Below are 18803 nucleotides of genomic sequence, written 5' to 3' on the forward strand. Positions count from 1 at the left end.
GTCAATCCAGAGGGTTGCTGTAAGGTGAACTTCTACTGAATCTACCAGTATCACCACAAGCACTAACTCATCTCCATTACAGACAATTAAGAGTATTTTTGGTCTCTTCAGCTCCATGGTCCAGTATCCATAGCAGTGTCACTGAAAACCACCAGGCAATTTTAACCTCTCTTGTCGCTTACCAGCACTCACAGGCAGGGACCACTCAGCCACCAGAGTCCCACGCTGACATCCTGCCCCAGGGCCTGCCTTCCACCACACACCTCCCAGCTGTCCATGTCCACAGAGCCGACTGCACAGACTGGCTGAGGCTGGGAGGAACCAGGGCCCTAAATTCAGGACAACGGATGGGAAAGTCAGACCTGTGCTCTCAGCTTCCTGCAGTGAGCGGGCTGGGCCAAGACCCCCCCCCCAAGCCTGCATCTCCACTTCCAGGCAGCCACCTTGGGCAGGAATGACTGCTGAAGGCCTTGCTCCCCTGACTGATGTCCCTGACCCTCACCTGCTCCTGCTACAGGGAAGGAGGCCCAGCCCTTTGCCATGCCGCTCTCAGGCACTGCACATGCACTGGCCACTGTCACAACCCATCAGTAGGGGCCATGATGGTTGTTATAAATTCTCATCAGGTTGAACAAAGACACCAGATACACGTCAGGGAACTCTTATGCTTTTATTGTACAGCCACCATAACTCCACCAACCAGCCCACTGCTTAGACTCAAAAGGTGTTGGCTAACAAGCCTTTAAATTTATAAAGTACACTTCAATAATTTCTCAACTCCCACAACAAACTCTTCAAAGGTGCTGGCTCACAAGGCATAACACAAAACCAAAGGTGCTGGCACGCAAACCACAACACCGCTACGCAAAGATGCTGGCTAGCAAGCCACAACACACTTCTACAAGCTCCCCACTTCCACAACAGAGTTCAGTACAGAGTACAGAGCAGAGTATGATAGCCATGCTTTGCTCAAGCAAAGCAAGGGAAGAAAACAAAGAATATTACCAGTCCTCAGATCTTGTGTTGGTTCTGCCACGAGGATGATCCAGAGCTGGGGTTGTGAGACAAAGACAGTGAAAGAAAAAGAGAGGGGGGAAAAAAGGAGAGAAAAGGACTGAGGGGGCCCAGTCTGCTCCCTGTCATAACCTGATGCACACCTCTTACGTAAAACTAGATTTTTCATGCCGTTTTGTTTGCACATGCACAGCCCCTTTGAGCCTCCTCCAGGCAGTGAGTTGGCATGAGGGAACTGAGCACAAGTCCCATGCTGGAGCAGGGAGTTGGCTCAGAACACACTGCCCCACCTCCACGGGACTCTCTCCTCCGATTACCTTCCCTGTAGCAATACTCAAAATGTTTGAGACAAAACATGCTTAGGTCTGGTCCTTGGCAGCCACAAATCAAGGAGGAGACCATGCTCCTGGGCATCATGAGGTAAACTGAGACTGCAGACCATTTTTGTTTTCTGTCTCATACAAGATTTTTTGAGGATTAAGGCAGCCTCCTCTGTCTTCTACTTGTCAGTCTGAATACAGCACATGCAACTTAACTGCATAAACCATGAAGAGAATTTTCAGAAATATGCTACTTCGAATTGAGTTACATTTTTCCCCATGTCTGAATAGCAGGTACAGAAAGTCAAGAACTGACAATACACAACAGCATGTGGCTTTAGCACAGTTCCTCTTCTGTGCAATATTTTAACCAAATCTAACATCCTTAAGTTATATCAGATACTTTAACCAAATCTTGCACTACAAACAAATTACAGTGGTCAGAAAAGCAAGAACAACTGAATGCTCTTTAAGGCAAAATGCAAATCTTTTTTTCTGACAAAAACATCACACAGCAACATAGAAAGAAGGATTCCAAAGATAATTCATCTTCATTAACAGTACTTTCCCCATCCATTCTTAAACACAGCTGCACTCAAATCTTTGCTCATGAAATGAGATTTATGAGGAGAGACTGACTGTACAGGCCAAGCATCAAAATCATACAGGGGCTTCAATACAAATGAAGCTTTGTCAACCCATATCATTTGAACCCAGCTAATGAAATCTGTCAACTTTATACACCAAATTCAGTACACATGGATTACGGTTGAGGCAAAGAGTCAAATTCTAAATCTCTAAAACCACGTTACGATTCCTACAAGGAGCAATGGCTGGGGAAGTTCTGGAGTGGTTAAATGTGCTGTCCAGATTTGGATCTCCTCCTTCACCTCCACGCTGATGGACAGAAATTACCCTTCCCTATGGGATACATTTTATACTGTGTGGGTAACTACAGGGTGGCTTGACAGCACTTCTTTCGTGAATTCTTACTGTTCTGCAGGCAGCACTGTTATTGATATAGGACGGGCTCTTCACCAAAATGAAAAAGAAAAGATTCAGTCCTCAGTGAAAGCACAATTTAAAAAATTACTGTGCCTGTCAGTTTTCAGACCCATAGCTTGGCTGAGAAAATGAACACTTAGGAAAATGTAAGCAGAATTTTCAGATTTTTAAAAATTTATTTAGAGACAGATAAGAGGCATACTTGTTTCTTGCTATTCAGCCATTAGCATAAGAAGGGTAATGCTATCTAAGGAATGAGGTTTTTTTAGCACTCTACTAAATGCTGCATATAGACTCACCAAGAATTGTTTCAGCTAATTCCATTCCTTCACTGGAAAGTGAACAGAGGAGTAGCTCTGTTAAGGAAAGATGGAGCAGAAAAAATTTAATTGAAGCAAAGTGGGATGTAAAGTATCATGAAGCATTAGCAGCTGTATGCCAGCCCAAGGGAAACTGCTGACTGTATCTCACTCTTACATATCTCAATCCACTGGTTTCCTAGCAAGGTCTTGCTATAAAGAGGCTTGGCATATCCCCCTCTTATTTTCCATAGGTCTTTCAGGGCAATGGTTTCAAGAGATACTGCCAAATATCCCTGCCTAAGAAAGCACTCCAACATATCTTCAGACTTCTCTCCCCTATAATTCTTTAGCTTCCTTATCATCTTAGTCTCAGCACTGAAGCCTTTTAAAAATTCATCTCACTTAGTATCCCAGCCAAAGTCACAGAAGCACAGAATCAACTAGGCTGGAAAAGACATTAAGTCCCCAATTTTGTCTCTCCCCTCTTCACTACATCATTGTCATCTCCTCGCCAAGAACATGGAAGAAACATTATTTTTATTCTCACAGGTTTCTTCCTTTTCCAATTCTGAAAACTCCTTAGGGCTGAAATTCTTTTCAGCCTTTCTTGTCTCTCACTTACTCTCATTTATGCTACACCCTCTCCCATTTTTCTCTTAACCTTTCCTTTCTTTTCCAGTCTTTTCCTTTACAGCTTTTCCTGCACTCACCCTCACTATACAGATGCAGAGAAATTGTTTTTTATTCCACTGCAAGCCCAGCAACTGAGTCTCAGTCCCACTCAGTTCAGCTGAGCTCCATCATTAGTTGGCCTGGCTGCTCTCTTCCATTTCATAATAAAAGAAGTCAGGGAGCTAGGCCACAGCCTACAGAAACTATTATCTGCTGTGCTTGTTCTCTGTCTTTTCTGAAAAGGAACACTGAGAAATCTAAATAGACAGTTTCAGTTGGTACCGTGAGAGCAAAAGGTAGAGCAAGATTTATGTCTCTCTGTAATTAATACTGGGGCCACTTTTAAGACAATAATAAAAATGTTCCTGTCACAGTGTCCTAACATTCTGAGTCATTCAAAGACTGCAACACAGCAATATAACAGATGCTGAGAAGGCTCAAAATGAAACACTTCTGTTTTGATATTATAAAGGAAGCATTTATCATTGTGTTTGTCACTGAATGTATTCTTAGCAGACTCAGCCAAGTGAAATGTATTTTCAAAGAACTACAAGTCTTGCAGTGGAGTCCCAACAGAAAGTTAAGAAAAGCAGAGAGAAGAAAAACAACATCGGAAATGTGCATGACTTAAGCCCTTTAAAGATTTACCCCAAGGTGAGTGGGGTATCATTTTACTGGTTTGATCTGATATTAAAGGTCAGGCAACAAAGAAGGGCTGGGAACAACCTCAGTGGTGGCCCTCACATGAGCATGCATGTTTGCTTGTCCAGGTTAGTTCATAGTCTACTCAAGAACTGAACTAGGGTCACCTAGTTGCTGCCAGGAGGTGGTAACAGATGATCTATACAAATACTGATAGCCTGCCTGGTCAAATGGGATAAAGGTTTGCTGTTTTACAGAAGATTTATTCCTATAAATAGTGTGACTGAAAAAACAGTACTTAGAAAACCTGAGATGGTCAATAACCCTGATGTTGTGAAGAAGAGAAATAAAGCTGTAGAAGTTGCACTAATTACTCCTGCTATATCGCAGCACGTTTCAGAAGACTGCGTGTTAGAAGGCAAAAAATACAAGTTTCTGTCCCACTAAACTCACCAGCGTACAGCCAAAGGTCTAAGTATCAATGAATATGCCTCAGAAGACAAGAAAAGAGTGATAAATGCACTTACACCAGCAAATGATACTAAGATCTGTCACAAAAGTTACATGGCCCTGGAAACGTTTTTGCCTTCACAATGTGCAGAGTAAGACATTCCTATATTAGGGATTATGAAGATCAGCATTTCTGGACTGCTTCCTTATATGGTAAGGAATTGTAAGGCTTGAAGACAAAGGTAAAATGCAACAGTTCTTAAATAAGTAAAACTCATGTCACTGCTGTTTTCAATCTAGTGGGTCCAGCATGTATTCAAGTTTTTCTTCATTTATTTCCTCAAAAATTAATCATTAGATTCACAGATAATCACCAAATAGCTTGGGTGGAAGGGATCTTAAAGATCACTTGGTTCCAACCCCTGCCCTTCCTCCACCATGGACAGGAATGCCACCCACTAGATCAGGTTGCTTAAAGCCCCATCCAACCCGATCTTGAACACTTCCCAGGGATGGGGCAAGAGGTATTATGCTGTGTTAAACCAACAGCTACACACACACCCACAAAAACCCAAATAAACAAACAAACAAGCAAAAAAACACCAAACCGCCCCACCCCCCCAAACAAGACAAGCTTTTAAAAATACTCAGAGGCCTTCATCAGGTGGTAGACCTAAAAAAAATTAGCTGAGCTATATACAACTAGAAGGCAATTGCTCAGAGTTTAGCTAGGTGTGCATCTCTGAAAGAAGAGATAGCTCACAGTTTTGAAATAAAAAAGAAGTTATTAAGGGGATAACAGTGAGGACAATGTTAGGGAAGAGAAAGAGGTTTGCCTCATTAACAGAGAAGCTAATGAGGAGGTATGTTATGATATGCCATAAAACTAGTAAGGCTACTGAGTCTATGGTTGTTGTATTTGAGACTTAAGAAGGTCTTGTGCATCCAAAAGTTTGTCTGCTTTCTTCTACTAAATCAGCTGATCTAGTAAAAGACTTCTACCTACAATTTCTGTTTCTTATGTCCTGCTGTATTGTCCATGGTTATGTTTCACTGCCACAAACATCATATTTAAGTTGAATTCCACAGCTCACTCCTCCATATGCTGCAACCAGCACTAAAACTCTCTTCATACCAACCACGATTAGCTCTGAAAATATATTTGGACACAGGTCTTTAAAAGATGTGAGGAGCAGTTACAAGACAAGCATTATACAGCTTTCCCTACCAGAGATGTTTAACATGAGTAGCTCTTAAAAAGCTAGATTAAAAATGTAAAGAATGCTACTGTAATATCTAGCTTCTGGTCCTGTCCATCTTTGTTTATCATCTTTATAGTTTAATGACCACATTCTCCAGCATGATTCTGCAGCGCGTAAGAGCTCTCTTACTGATTATCTGACATCTTCTAAGCCTTTCACCTATCATAGATACCCCAAATCGCTGCTCCTGCTGCCGCCTCATTTCTTGCCCTTTGTTCTTCTTTCACTTCTTATCTGGACCAATGCACAGTTTTGATCTGTCTTAAGTCTCCAAGTTCAGTTAAGAAGCAAGACCAAATTGAACAGAAAAACAATGTATAAATTGTAATTATTAGGAAAATGCAGTGCTCTCTCCTTAATTTCTATTCCTTCAGAACAAAACTCTGCCATCTGTAGTACAAGTAATCACAAAAGGGTCTCATTAAAGGTTTCCATATAATATTTGAAGATTATTTGTGCTCTAAATATACCTAAAATGTTAGAAATTAAAAACACATTCATTTAAGGGAAGCGATGGACATTAAATGTGCCAGGAATAAAGAAGACACTGGAACCAAAACATTTTCTACTCTGCTTTTCATAATTGTTACTGGCTTCATAAAGAGAGGTTTACTCTTGGCTGTACCTTTTTCTAAATGAAACACATTTCCTCAACATACATTGACATAAATGCTTTATCCAAATGGGTCTCTTGAACATAAGCTTTATCAATGTTAAGTGCTTAATAACTACAAGCTAAACCCTGTGGTCTCTCAGCTGGACCATTATACCCATTAAACATTTAAATAAAACAATTTTCAACTTATGTACAAGTGGGATGTTTGTTGTTTGTTTTTGTTTTTTTTTTTAAAGCAAGAATCATATCACAAATAATTCTGTACTACAGCTTTTAAAAAAGGTATAAAATATACATTTAGATGAAAAATACTCTCTGGGAATTCCTACCAGTCTTTTGTCGCAGAGAATATTGCAATAAAATCCAGAAACTTCATAGCAGTCATCCCTAAGTGATTTAAAATATTCAGAACATCCCTTGATAATGGTTATTAGAAGAACATATAGGATCCCTCAAATAACAAAAAAGATGCCTTAAACCTTTACTGAAACACAAAAAATTTCACTTGAAGAAGATACTGGGGAACACAGAATGGGAAGGATCTGTAGCCTAGACTTAGCACTGAAAAAATATTCAAGTTAACCAGTGAAGTTCACGTCATACATAAGATGTTATAATCAGAAGCATTGCAGGGCTTCTAAATTATTTAAATATTCAGGGAAAATAAAAATTCAGCCACAAAAAAAGTACTGAAAAACTCTTAAGGTTCAAAATGCACTCAAACCCGCCTGCTTCAGATCTCAAGTGCCAGCCACAAGAGCTACATCAGTGTAAACTGCTATACCAAACTGACCTTCATAGGCAATGGGCTGCATCAAAATATAAACAGTCACTACCAAAAGCATCAGAAAGAAGAAAATGGAGCTTAGGCCTTCCTACTATGTCAGTCATGGGTTTTAAAACAACCAACCAAGTGTTCATCCATACCCAATTAGTACTACTTGTCTTCCTATGAGCAACTACTGTAAAGAATGCAGGGCATGGGTAATGTGATTGCCGTTGCCCAGCCCAGTGAACAGAACTGCTGCATCTGCATTGTGAACAATCTGGAAGCTGTGGGGAAACTTTGATGAAAATCCTGATAAAAGACAACGAAAAAATAACCAGACTGTACAGTGAGAAAAGCATGAGTGTTGTTTCAATGTTTGCACAGGATAAATAATGCTATGGTCTGTGTGAACTATGCAGCTAGAAAATCATCATTGAGCTAGGCCTGATATACATGGACCAATTCATAAGAGAAGGTATTGTCAAACTAATTACGTCCAGCTTCCTAATATAGCCCCAAAACATTTTTAAGAAATCCACTTCATAGGGCATATACTGCAAGGCAGCTGCATTTAACAGCTAGTGCAACCATGACAGAGTGTAAAATTAAGGATCAACTTTTTAACATGGGGACATTTACTTGGAATGATAGCAAATGTATCCAGGACAGCCAACGAGAATACAAGAATGTAAATTTGACAGAGCAAGAAGTTGTTTTCTGCAGATTTTCAACAGAAAAACAATTACCGATCTCTTAAGTGGAATTTACGGCACTACACCACACAATCAGTGTGAACAAGGAATTCGTAAGACTGACTCAGTTGGCACTCCTTTAACTATTCACCAGATGCATTTGTTTATGTCCAGCCTAAGTATTTTTCAGCACTGTGATAACGCCTCTGTTCTTCAGCACGTATGGCATTGGATTTAGCAGAGAGGTAGGGTGCAACACCTATAGACCATTCTGTGCTGAGATGGTTTTGACAAGAACTTCCGATCATCATCTTTTAACCTTGTCTAATGACCTTTTTCTAATGCAAACCTATACATCCCAAGATAAAACTCCACTTAAAGAAGACATTACTAATTAGCTCTTGAGCACACTGGCACATCTGGTCAAGAACCTAGGAGTATGTACCTCTAGGCTCACATCATTCAGCTCTGATGAATAGAAGACCTTGTCAGTGAGGTCAAGTGTGGAAGCTGTTACACCACAGATCTATATTGCTGATGTTCTGAGCAGTCCTGAGGAAGTCATGTAAGAAAGACCAGTGTTGTCTGAATTGATGGTGTCATGCTGAAACAGTTCCTTTGAAGTCAATAAAAAGGACCGCCCAAGCAACACTGCTGTTGCTTTGGCAGAAACTGCAAACTATCTTCCCATTTCACCTAAATGAGTCCTATAATCTCTTCGGTAAAAATGGTTATGTAATGGTTAACCACTTGGAGATGGGGAATTAATGCTTGTATAGATTTTTGACAACTGTAATTGATGATATTGTTAGTGTATAATTTATGTAGTAATATTCTAGTCCTACACAAAAACTCTGGCTTTGTCTAGTTCAAAGAGGAGGCTGAGGAGCGACTACATTGCTCCCTGCAGGTGCCTGAGGAGGGGATGTGGAGAAGAAGGTGCTGAGCTCTTCTCCCTGGGATCCAGGGACAGGATGCCTGGGAATGGCTCAAAGCTGTTCCAGGGGAGATTCAGACTGGACATTATTGGGAAGTATTTCTTGACCAAGAGGGTGGTGAAACACTGGAATAGGCTTCCTAGAGAGGTGTTCTATGCCTCAGGCCAGTCAGTGTTTAGAGGCATTTGGGCTGTACCCTTAATAATATGCTTTAACATTGGGTCAGTCCAGAAATGGTCAGGCAGTTGGACTAGGTGATCATTGTTGGTCCCTTCCAAATTAACTGTTCTATTTTATTCCTGATGCTATTATACTTCTTTAGCTAGGAAAGGGGTTGAAACATCTCAACTTGGTGATACTAAGGTTTTTCAAAATGGAGTAATTGAATTCACTTAATCATAAATGTCATTCCCAGTATATGACCCTGATTTTTTTTTTTAGTTATTTTTGCATGCAACTAAAGTTAATGACATGGTCTAGACTGGAGGAAGTACTAGCCTGAAATTCAGCACAAGGCTAGCATGGAACTATAGCACTGCTGTAAGTCTGAGTAATTTTGTGGAAGTATTACTACTGCTTCTTCCCAAATCCCTGCTAGAATTTCTACACCCTGAGAACTTTGCATCTCCAGGAATTTTATCATCTGCTAGTTTGTTTTAAGAGCTTTAGCACTTCCTGCAGTAAGGAAGAAAATGCACGTTCAGATGAGATACTAGAATTTTTCTATTTTCAGAGAGTCTAAAACTCTGCTCAGCAGATCTGTGGAGGTAAGAAACTGTAAGATTTATTGTTAACTACTGAGGCAGCAGCAGCTACAATTTGGATACATGATGGAGACTCCTCTGTACAAATACAGAGCAAGAGAGGACTTTACTGGTTTTAGTCAAGTGGTAAAGAGAGGAAAAAAAGAGAAATAAGTAGCTGCACTGCCTGCGCTTATTGCAGGCAAATGAGGAGTGGAATTGGTGACAAACTCCTGCTTTCTGCTCCCAGCTACGTGTCCTAATCAGTAGGTCTTGTGATCTCCCATCCCAGAAGAATCACTAGAAAAGGGAAGCAGACAGAGATGAAGCAGAGGCCAGTTTAGGAGAAAAACACACATACATGCCTTGTTTAGACTATTTGCTGAAGGAAAGGAGGCTTATAAATCAGTTTTACATGGTTCTGTGTTCTCCATTAATATTTAAACCTTGTTATTAAGTTTAAGGAAGCAGAGGGAGGTCTCAGCACTTCAACTTTTTAACAGTTTTGTAAAGATTGGTGAGAGAGGTAACTATTTCTTCTGTGAGAAAGAAAGGCTCATCAGCAATTTACCTCAATATATGCCAGGTTATTTATGCAACCAGGAGAAAAGATTCTGTTGTAGCTTGCATTGTAGACCACTGAGAATCAAACCAAAAGATAATACAAAAGAAACTGAGACCTACTTGCTTCACTGTTTATAAGAATGTTTATCATGTTAGTTAGAAGAAATTGCAAGAATTCCTTAATCCTCTAAACATGTGCTCACTGCCATGCGTTAAGTTACACGCACCAAGCAAATGACAGAGCCTAGCTTTTTAGAAGACTATGACATTTATGTAACAGGTGGGATTTCTTTTAAAAAAACAAGGCCAGAACTGTAACTGGCTCTGGGAGGGGTAAAGAGAATGCCCATTAGGAAAGGAGAATGTGAAGGCTTGAAATAAGCTGGAGTGACAACATAATATTTTGATTATTCAAATAGAAACACCAAGGCCTTTTCAGTCATATTTGAGTAAGTTGCATTATACTGAAATCCCAGCACTAGGAAAAATTTGTGCTAAATACTCGTAAGGTCTCAAATAATAAATGTCCAGTCTAGCTTCACTGTAAGGTCAAGGTGAGAAGGGCTTCAAAAAGAAGAGGGAATGATCCACAACAGCTTCTGTCAGAGAAGTTTGTGACAAGTTTAGGGCTAGACAGAGATGGGAATCGAACCTCTCAATACAGTCTTGAATCGGGCTGTATTCTTTTCATCTATTCAGCTATGCACTTCACACTGTTGAAGTCTCTTTCCTAACCAGACAGATTACAATTTCAGCGCAGTGTTGCAAAAACGGAATTCCACTAAGTACTTTAAACTTGGATTGGATACATGGAATCAGCTGTTCTGGGTTGTTTAGGGTTTTTATCCCCTAGATTTTTCAGAGGCAGAAGTAATGTTTTATTGTGAAACTTTCTCTAGAATGTTTTATTAATTTAACATTTGGACTCACTGTGCACATTTGCAAAATTATTAAATAGCTTATGTGTAAATGGCTAATTAAGTGCTTTAGAAGTTTACACTTAACACGGTCCAGTTGCAGGGATAGCAGTTTCTGTTACCGCTATATAAATTGTAACTATGTTTCAAAGCTATTTCTTAGTATTTGGTGTTTTGAAACACCTTTTTAATTAAGTTATAAACAAGTTCCTACTAAAATAAAACTATTAGTCATTAAAAAGAGAAAGTTCTATAATGTGCAATTTGACTTCTGTGACATACATGGTGGTGGAACTTTTAAATCGCACGATCACGGGTTCATTTTCCATAGGACTTGCACCTTCTTCTGTGCTCCAGTACTCACCTAATGAACTGCTATGCAGCACTTCATCTGTTCTTTCCGAATACTGTCTCTCTATCTAGCAAAATCTATGCCTTCTTTCTCCTCACTAGGTTTTTACCAAGTCCTACTGTGTGCTGACAAGTAACACTGTTTCTCTGTCTCATTCCCATCCTCATATACTTATCTTTCACTGGGTCTCAAATTTATTCCCTTCCATCAAAACTGAGGCCTAGCTGGTTTTTTTGCTCAGCTTATCCTAGGCTTAGATGTTTTCCCATTCAAGCCCTCATCTCATGAGAGCTTGTCCTCTTCTCTTTTTAGGGGGCTTTTTTCCTTCTATCCTCATGTCACATGATCTTTTCTTCCATTTGTGCTGAAAGCCAATAGGACACCTGCTTCTCTCTCAGGTTCTTCCTGTGACTTTTCCCTTCAGCTTGTGGAGAAAAGAGTGTAATCAGACAGTAGAAGGCACAGATGTACATGTAATCGAGTCACAGAAGGGAACCATAGAATTTACAGCCTGTTCACCCATGAACATCAGAAAAATCTCAAACAGGCATGTGCAAACAGGTGTGTGCAGAGGGGTAGGGCAAGCACTTCTGTCACACTTTCAAGCTAAACACTGGCAATTCTGGGGTTTTTGTTCTGATTGTTTAACATGGAAATCAGAAGGAATTATGCTCTTTTGCTCCACTCTAACATAATACAAAGGAACCAGGGGACGGGGGGAGGGCAGTCACCAACAGCGGCTATTCTATTGTTTTCTCTCAAAAACTTGGCAAAGCAACAAGCTAGACAACAGCTGAAATGTGCTGGCTAAAAATTTCTCAAAACTTTCATCTGAGACAGACACAAACCATGCCTAACACGATCACAGAGAAAGCTTGTCAAAGCCATGGATACCTGAAAAAGGGTTGCATACCAGAAAATATTAGTAATCCCTATACATATACAACACTACCAGCATTGCCTACAATTATAATTCACACATTTTTATGCACGTGATGTTTTATAAACTAATGATATGCTGAAAAGCATGTTTTTGTTTGGGTCTTTTGTGGTTAGTCAGGGCATTTTGAAAAGTAAGCAATTTGATTTTAAAACAAAAATTGTCTCAGTTCAAACATAATTTCCCATGTTAGGGAAATTTGGAGTGTTCTTTGTTCATCAGTTTGCACTTAAGAGTTTCTGTTTTTTTTAAAATCCTTTCATGACAAACCTCATTTGCCATTTTAAGTTAGAAAGAAATCCTCTTCCTAACAGAGTTCCTTCAATCTATTGAGGTCAAAAAGCAGGTATAGGCCATCGTCTTGAGTAAGATAATGGGTCGTGGAAAAGGACCTGGGTGTTCTGGGGGACACCGAATTGGACATGAGGCAGCAGTGTGCCCTTGCTGAAAAGGTGAGCAGTATCCTGGGCTGCATGCAGCAAAGTCCGGCAGGCAGGTCGAGGGAGGGAATCCCTCCCCTCTGCTCAGCTCTGCTGAGGCCACCCCTGCAGGACTGTGCTGAGTTCTGGGCTCCCTGCTACAGAAGACACGAACATACCGGAGGGCAGTAAAGGGCCACAAGGACAACAAAGGGACAAGAAAGCATCTCTCCTACGAGGAAAGGCTGAGAGAGCTCAGATCATCTAGCCTGGAAAAGCAGCAGCTCAGGGGATCTCATCCACCTGTACAAACACCTGCAGGGAGGATGCCAAGAGGACAGAGCCAGGCTCTTCCCAGCAGTGCCCAGGGACAGGGCCAGAGGCTATGGGCACCAAGTGACACACAGGAGGTTCCCTCCAAACATCAGGAAACACTGTCACTGTGAGGGTGACCAAGCACTGGCACAGGCTGCCAGCAGCAGCCACAGAGCCCTAATGCGGCTGGAGGACTGGGGATGTCTGACACGTGAGGACACTGTAAACCGCTCCTCGTAGCTGTGAGTGGCTTTGGGCCAGGCCTGGTTTTAGTTCTTCTTCCCGCAGGGCTTAGCGGCCACGGGAGCAACGGTCTCCTTGCCACCGCCGCTGCCAGCCTGAGCCACAGCTCCCTGACACGGTCCTACCCTCTATTCGCGCCGTGGAGTATTTTCAAGCTCCGCTTTACCCGAGAGGCACCCGGGGTGGGCGGGGGGGTTGAGGCCTCCCGGAGCGGCCGCGGACCGGCCGGAGGAGGGGGGTGACGTGCCGCCGCCGCAGAAGGCCATGGCGGGGGCCCCGCCCGCGGCGCCGCGGGGATTCCTCGGGGCGGGGCCTCCGCCCGCGGCCACGGACGCGCCGCTCGTGGCCCCGCCCCTATATAAGGGGCGGCCTCAGCGCGGCCCTGAGCGCGGCCGCCGCCTCTCCCGCAGCCGACCCGCGCACGGGCACCATGGCAGGTCAGTGCGCGCCCGGCACGCGCCGCCGCTCGCGAGGGCCGCGGGAGCGGAGCGGGAGCGGGGCGGCCGCGCCTATTTTTAGGCGGCCGTCCCGGCGGCGAGCGGGCTCCGGGGGAGGGCTGCGGCTGCGGCCGGTGGGGGCAGCGGCTGCCCGCGGGGAGGTCGGAGCCGCCCCGCCGGGCACCGCCGTGCGGGCCGAGGGGACGGGCGCGGTGCAGGCTCGCGCCGCGCCTGCCTCGGTGCCCGGCCCCGGGCTCCGGCCCCGGACGGGGAGGGATGTAGCCAGCGTGGCGGGGAGCAGGACGGGCGAGAGGGGCCACTGTAGGGCCGCAGCGACTCACAGGGGAAAACCCAACTCTCTCCTGAAACGCCATAGAGAGCGTGCGACTTCGGTGATTTTGATACTTTAAAATGAGTAGTTCTTGACCGCCCCTTTAAGTCCGTCTGGCTTTTTCTTCCGTTTTTTTCCCCGATTCTTTCCGTACCTGAAGCTGTCAGCGGAGTAGGTTTCATTTTCAGATCTGGAAGCCTGCAGGAAGTCTGCCTCCCGGTGCATGTCTTGATTAGATGCTCTTGTCTCTCTAGGAATCCCATAATCAAAAAAAAAAAAAAAATCAGATGTACGAGTACCTAACTCAAAGAACAGGGGAAAAGGCAAGCACCTGTAAACTCTGGCTATGCATACGAAAAAGCTTCCGGGGAAATTTTGAAAAGATCTGGGGCAAGCACTCCAGTCACTTCCTGCACACCGTCAAATGAAAGATTGCTCCTAGCTCAGACGTCCAGGATGCTCTTGGCTGTGTAAGGGCTGGCGCAAATTACAAAGGGATATTCTACCCTCTGAACTGGGCAGCTAAAGGTGTCTCTGAAGTATCATGGTTTTGTCTGGATAAGTCAGTTATGAAACTCTGCAACTGTATCTCATTCTCTGTTTTTGCAGACATGTTGTTACTAACAGGTCATTAGGTATCAGGCACAACAGTGGCTGCTGTGTGAACTTAAGATGCTGTGGAGGAAATGTTTACAGAAAATTGAGAAGGGAGATACGAACAGCTGAAATACCTGTGGTTTATGTAGAATGGACTAGTCTCTTGCAGATGTAACTTCCATAATTATCAGGAACTGGTCTTGCCTGAATTGTAGCGTGGACTCATGTACTTATGAGTGTAGAGAAGATCTGAAATAGAACACAGTTAATTCAAAGCTTTGGAAAACTGGGCTGACTTGGATGGTCTACAAGTTGGCAATATTCCCCTCCTGTCAAGCAGTTGTACAGTCTCCTACTGGAGTTGGATGTAATAGGGGGCTTCTTAGCCTTTACTCCATCATTAAATGGACTTTATTTCTCTAAGACAGACCTCTGTGTGTGAATATTCAGTTTCAATAAAATGAGAAGACATGGTAGAAGTATACCTGCTAGCAGGTCAATGAAAAAAGACTAGTCTTTCAATGACAAGGTCACTTTAAGAATTAGTCTTACACTGCTGGAAAAAAAAAAAAAGCAACATTCAGATGAATGTTGGGCACAATCCCACTTTGTCTACACTGGATTTTTAGTGAGCAGTCTGAGAGCATAGAGTGGCTGACTTCTATGTATTGAGTAGTAACGTGCAAATTAACTAGTGAAAAACCCTATCCTATTTGGAGGATGTTCACACCACTTAAAATGTTACATACTTGCCATTTCAAGGAAACATAAAGTTGTTCTGTAGACTTGCTGAATATGAACTGGTACAAATAGGTAGCTAAAAGTGAATTGAAACAAAATATCTTTATTCCTGGCATTATAGAAGCTTTTTTGATCTTTGTGATTGACCACTATAATCTAAATCCCTTGGGACTAGTTGGTTTTGCTGCTAAGCAAAACAGAAGGTTTTGCAGCTGGTCTGTAGATCTTGCAAACCAGGTTTGCAGAGCTTATAGACAGTTATTGTACATGACTTTCTGTCGTCAACAGTTAAGGTGCTATTAAATTTAAAAGATATTAATGATGACTGCCTTATGAACTTAGGAGTTGTGCCAAACAATCTCTCCCAAAGAAGTCAGTATTTTAATCTTACTACGAGGCTTGATAGTAAGCCTTTAAGTGCCCAGAACCCTCACTCTGATCTAACCTAGTAACCTAACAAATTCTGTAAAGAAAAGAAATCAGAGTTGCTAAAATAAACTTGAATCTCAAAATCTATCCTTGAAATTCTCAGGAAGAAACTATTCTGTTGATAGTGTTGAAAATGTATTGGTAGAAAAGAGCATACTTTATAAAGAGCTGTAGCTTGGAAAGGAGTTCTACATGACAATAGTTAACAGTGAACTGAAGAACTTCTGTAAGTTACTTGTTTGCTTTTGTCAGTCCCACCCTGGCAGTTTAAAACAACATGACAATTGAAAGAATGCAAAGCTTGTATTATATGGCCTCAATAAGCACTATATGGCAAAACAATACATCTTCATCTATTTCTGCGATACAGTTGGAGCAGATTATACTTTACATTAATAATCCAAACTTACCTCTTTTTTGCTTGAAGAGTAAAAACTGTTGCTGCAAATTTTAAATTGCTTTTTGTATTACTAGTTACTTCCCATTTAAATCTCGCATTCTTGTGATAGAGCTGCAACTGTGGGTTGCAGAACAACTCATCTGCAAAATCCTGAGCTAGCAAAACTTAAAACTGTTGTCCAAGATCTAATTCAATGCTTACTTTCATTTGAAAATGAAATGCAAGTTTTACACTGCCGTAGCTTCAGGGTTGAGAGCTGAACCCACAGTAACTCTACAACACCCTTCTAACTTCAGGCCAAATGCAAGCCCACAGAATCCAAATGCTTTTAGGTTAAAATAGCATATTAATGGCCAAAGTAAAGCTCTTTAGACTTTTTGGATTGTCTCTACATTTGGCGTGATTTATTTAACGGGGGCAAATTTGAACTGGTTTTCTCTTGCAACGGTCTTGATTTTGTGGGGTTTTTTTACTGCATTTTGCCATGTGTCAAGTTACTTATAGCAAGTATAGCTATGCAAGTATAATCTACTTCATTCAGCCACGTAGGTAGGCCCTATATATGGAGTTAAAAGGCACATCTTAGTTATCACAGTGTGATTATCTAACAGTAGTAGGTTTCTAGTATACCCGTCTCAGAATAAAGTAGTGGATCGCGCTAACTTGACCAAGTTCATTTCTTCCAGACCAGTCTTTTGTGACTCTAGCCACAAATGACTCCTATGTGAAAGGAGCACTGGTACTTGGTTCATCCTTGCAACAGTACAGAACAACAAGGAAGCTGACTGCGCTCATAACTCCTCAGGTCTCAGATCTTATGAGGTAAGGTCACTTACATACTTCAAACTGCTACAGTTCCTGCTGATGTGCAGGTTGAGAAATGGAAGTTAAACTCCTTAATAGTAACCTTTCAAAACTGTGGAAGCTGAACAGCTAAGTTTAGTGGAATTCAAGTTATCTATATTATCTGGAATTCTCTACATCCTTCAAACATGAAACTGTTTATTATGTTCTGGTGGGGTTTTGTTTTTTCTTTCTTCCCTATGATGAGTTAAACAAATAGTCAGTTACTGTAGTTACTAAACTGTGACTTGATACTGATATTTCATCTGGATCTTTGCTATTTCATTGTCCTACTTAGAATTGTCCGACAATATTGCCTGTGTGTTCCTTACCGTTGTCTGTTTGCTGTGAGTAGGGGAGTAGGGGGTTGGTATTTGTTTTGCAGAAGTATTCCTGATTGAGATAATATAACACAAGCTCTCTTGAAATCTAGCAGATACGTCAAATCAAATTTTATCACGAGAGAAGAAAACAAGCAGAACTAAATTATCAATAAGTACATCAAATCAGTAGCTCAAAAAGACATCTAACAAGGTCACCACAGTACAACAAGTGAAATTAACAGGCAACTGCTTCCTAGAGCCTCTCTGGAATAATCTCAACATGGAGGGGACTGGGTTCTCTTTCCACATATACAAGGAAGGAAAAGAAACCCAAAACAGTTAGTTTGTACTGTTTGTAAAACTACAGATGATAGGTCAAGATTCTCTACATGGGAAAGTTCGTCTGAAAAGACTTCTCAATATTTAGAGACAGTAGAGAGGTGGCTCAATAAAAAAAAAAAAAGGTCTAACTCTCCCTGCAGTCTCCTGGCAACTAAACGGCCATATCAACATTAAGATTTTACATCCATGCCAGCCTATTAGGCGAGTGTGCTCTTTTAAGATGAATCAGTCCTAAATGTGCTTCTGTGCTAGTGCAAGCCAGCTAGTACTATGCCCTTAGACTGATACGTACCTACCTAATGGCGTAACTAGAACTTGCATTTCTCACCCTGTCTCCACTAACAGGGTATGCCTTAAGTTCAGAAGCAACTGTCCACACCAAACTGTCAGTATAAAGACAGCCTTGCAAGACAGAGTTCCAAAACTCATTTACAAGCTCTGTGGCTCAAATTGCACTGGTAATTGCTGAGCATTCAAGATACACTGTAGAATACTAACACTTTACAGATGCTTCCTATTTTAAGCAGCATGAATGCCTTAATCTCTCTTGAACTAATAGTAATGCTTTATTGATGGTAAAGCAAAAGTTGGATATCTGCCACCAAACTTCACTACGCTGCCTGAAAGTTTGTCACTCTTTAGTGAACATGATACTGGTTCAAAACATTTCTGTAGCCACACCCATGACTAAGTCAGTTTTGAAAAAACTTTTTGGGATAAAGAAAGTTTTAGCAACTGGGTCAAGTCAGATGTCACAAATCCAGAAGAGTAGTGTTGTAACTATTGCAGAAACTTCTGTTTCAGGTGTTTAGGATTCAGCTACTGTCCTGTTCAAGCTACTCCAACAGCTTCCCATTTCTTAATTGCCTGCTCAAAGTAGACTGTTAAGTTGCCAAAAATCAGAGACTGGATGAAAAAAAAGCTTTGTGGAAAGTTTGCACTACATAGCCATGACTTACTGGACTTGGTAGCAATGCCCTGTTTGTGGAAAAAAAACCAAACTTTTTTCTTCCCCAAAACGTGCCCATTACAAACTAGAAACTTTGAGGCAGACAGGGGAACTTCTGCATTCAACATATGCAGTCAACTCTTACTGATGAAATAAGAAATGCTGCCAGGTTCCCTGTTATACCACTTCTCTTTAAGGAATTTTTCATGTGGTCTGGTGCTGGAGTAACAATAGAA

At 41.8% G+C, this 18803-nt stretch overlaps 1 protein-coding gene and 1 long non-coding RNA gene across 4 annotated transcripts in view; one reads left to right on the forward strand and one right to left on the reverse strand.

Annotated features, from left to right (window-relative positions):
* Nucleotides 1-18803, reverse strand: part of LOC127468742 (uncharacterized) — a 25418-nt gene continuing 6615 nt past the window's right edge. The window contains exons 3-5 of the long non-coding RNA XR_007903663.1: nucleotides 14675-14789; nucleotides 14098-14193; nucleotides 1-329 (exon numbers count right to left, since the gene is read on the reverse strand). This is a non-coding gene — a long non-coding RNA (uncharacterized LOC127468742). The remainder of the gene's footprint in view (nucleotides 330-14097; nucleotides 14194-14674; nucleotides 14790-18803) is intronic.
* GYG1 (glycogenin 1) overlaps nucleotides 13504-18803 on the forward strand; it is a 16492-nt gene continuing 11192 nt past the window's right edge. For 2 of the 3 annotated variants that reach the window (XM_051782227.1, XM_051782229.1), the window contains exons 1-2: nucleotides 13504-13612; nucleotides 16797-16932. In XM_051782227.1, coding sequence (XP_051638187.1) covers nucleotides 13606-13612; nucleotides 16797-16932 — 143 coding nt within the window. In that variant the 5' untranslated portion in view covers nucleotides 13504-13605. Of the gene's footprint in view, nucleotides 13613-13985; nucleotides 14005-16796; nucleotides 16933-18803 lie in introns of those variants that run through there. The other variant, XM_051782228.1, reaches the window with a different exon arrangement.

The sequence above is a fragment of the Manacus candei genome, unplaced genomic scaffold, assembly GCF_025592945.1.
Source record: "Manacus candei isolate 608988 ecotype Guabito, Panama unplaced genomic scaffold, ASM2559294v1 h1tg000015l, whole genome shotgun sequence".
NCBI lineage: Eukaryota > Metazoa > Chordata > Aves > Passeriformes > Pipridae > Manacus > Manacus candei.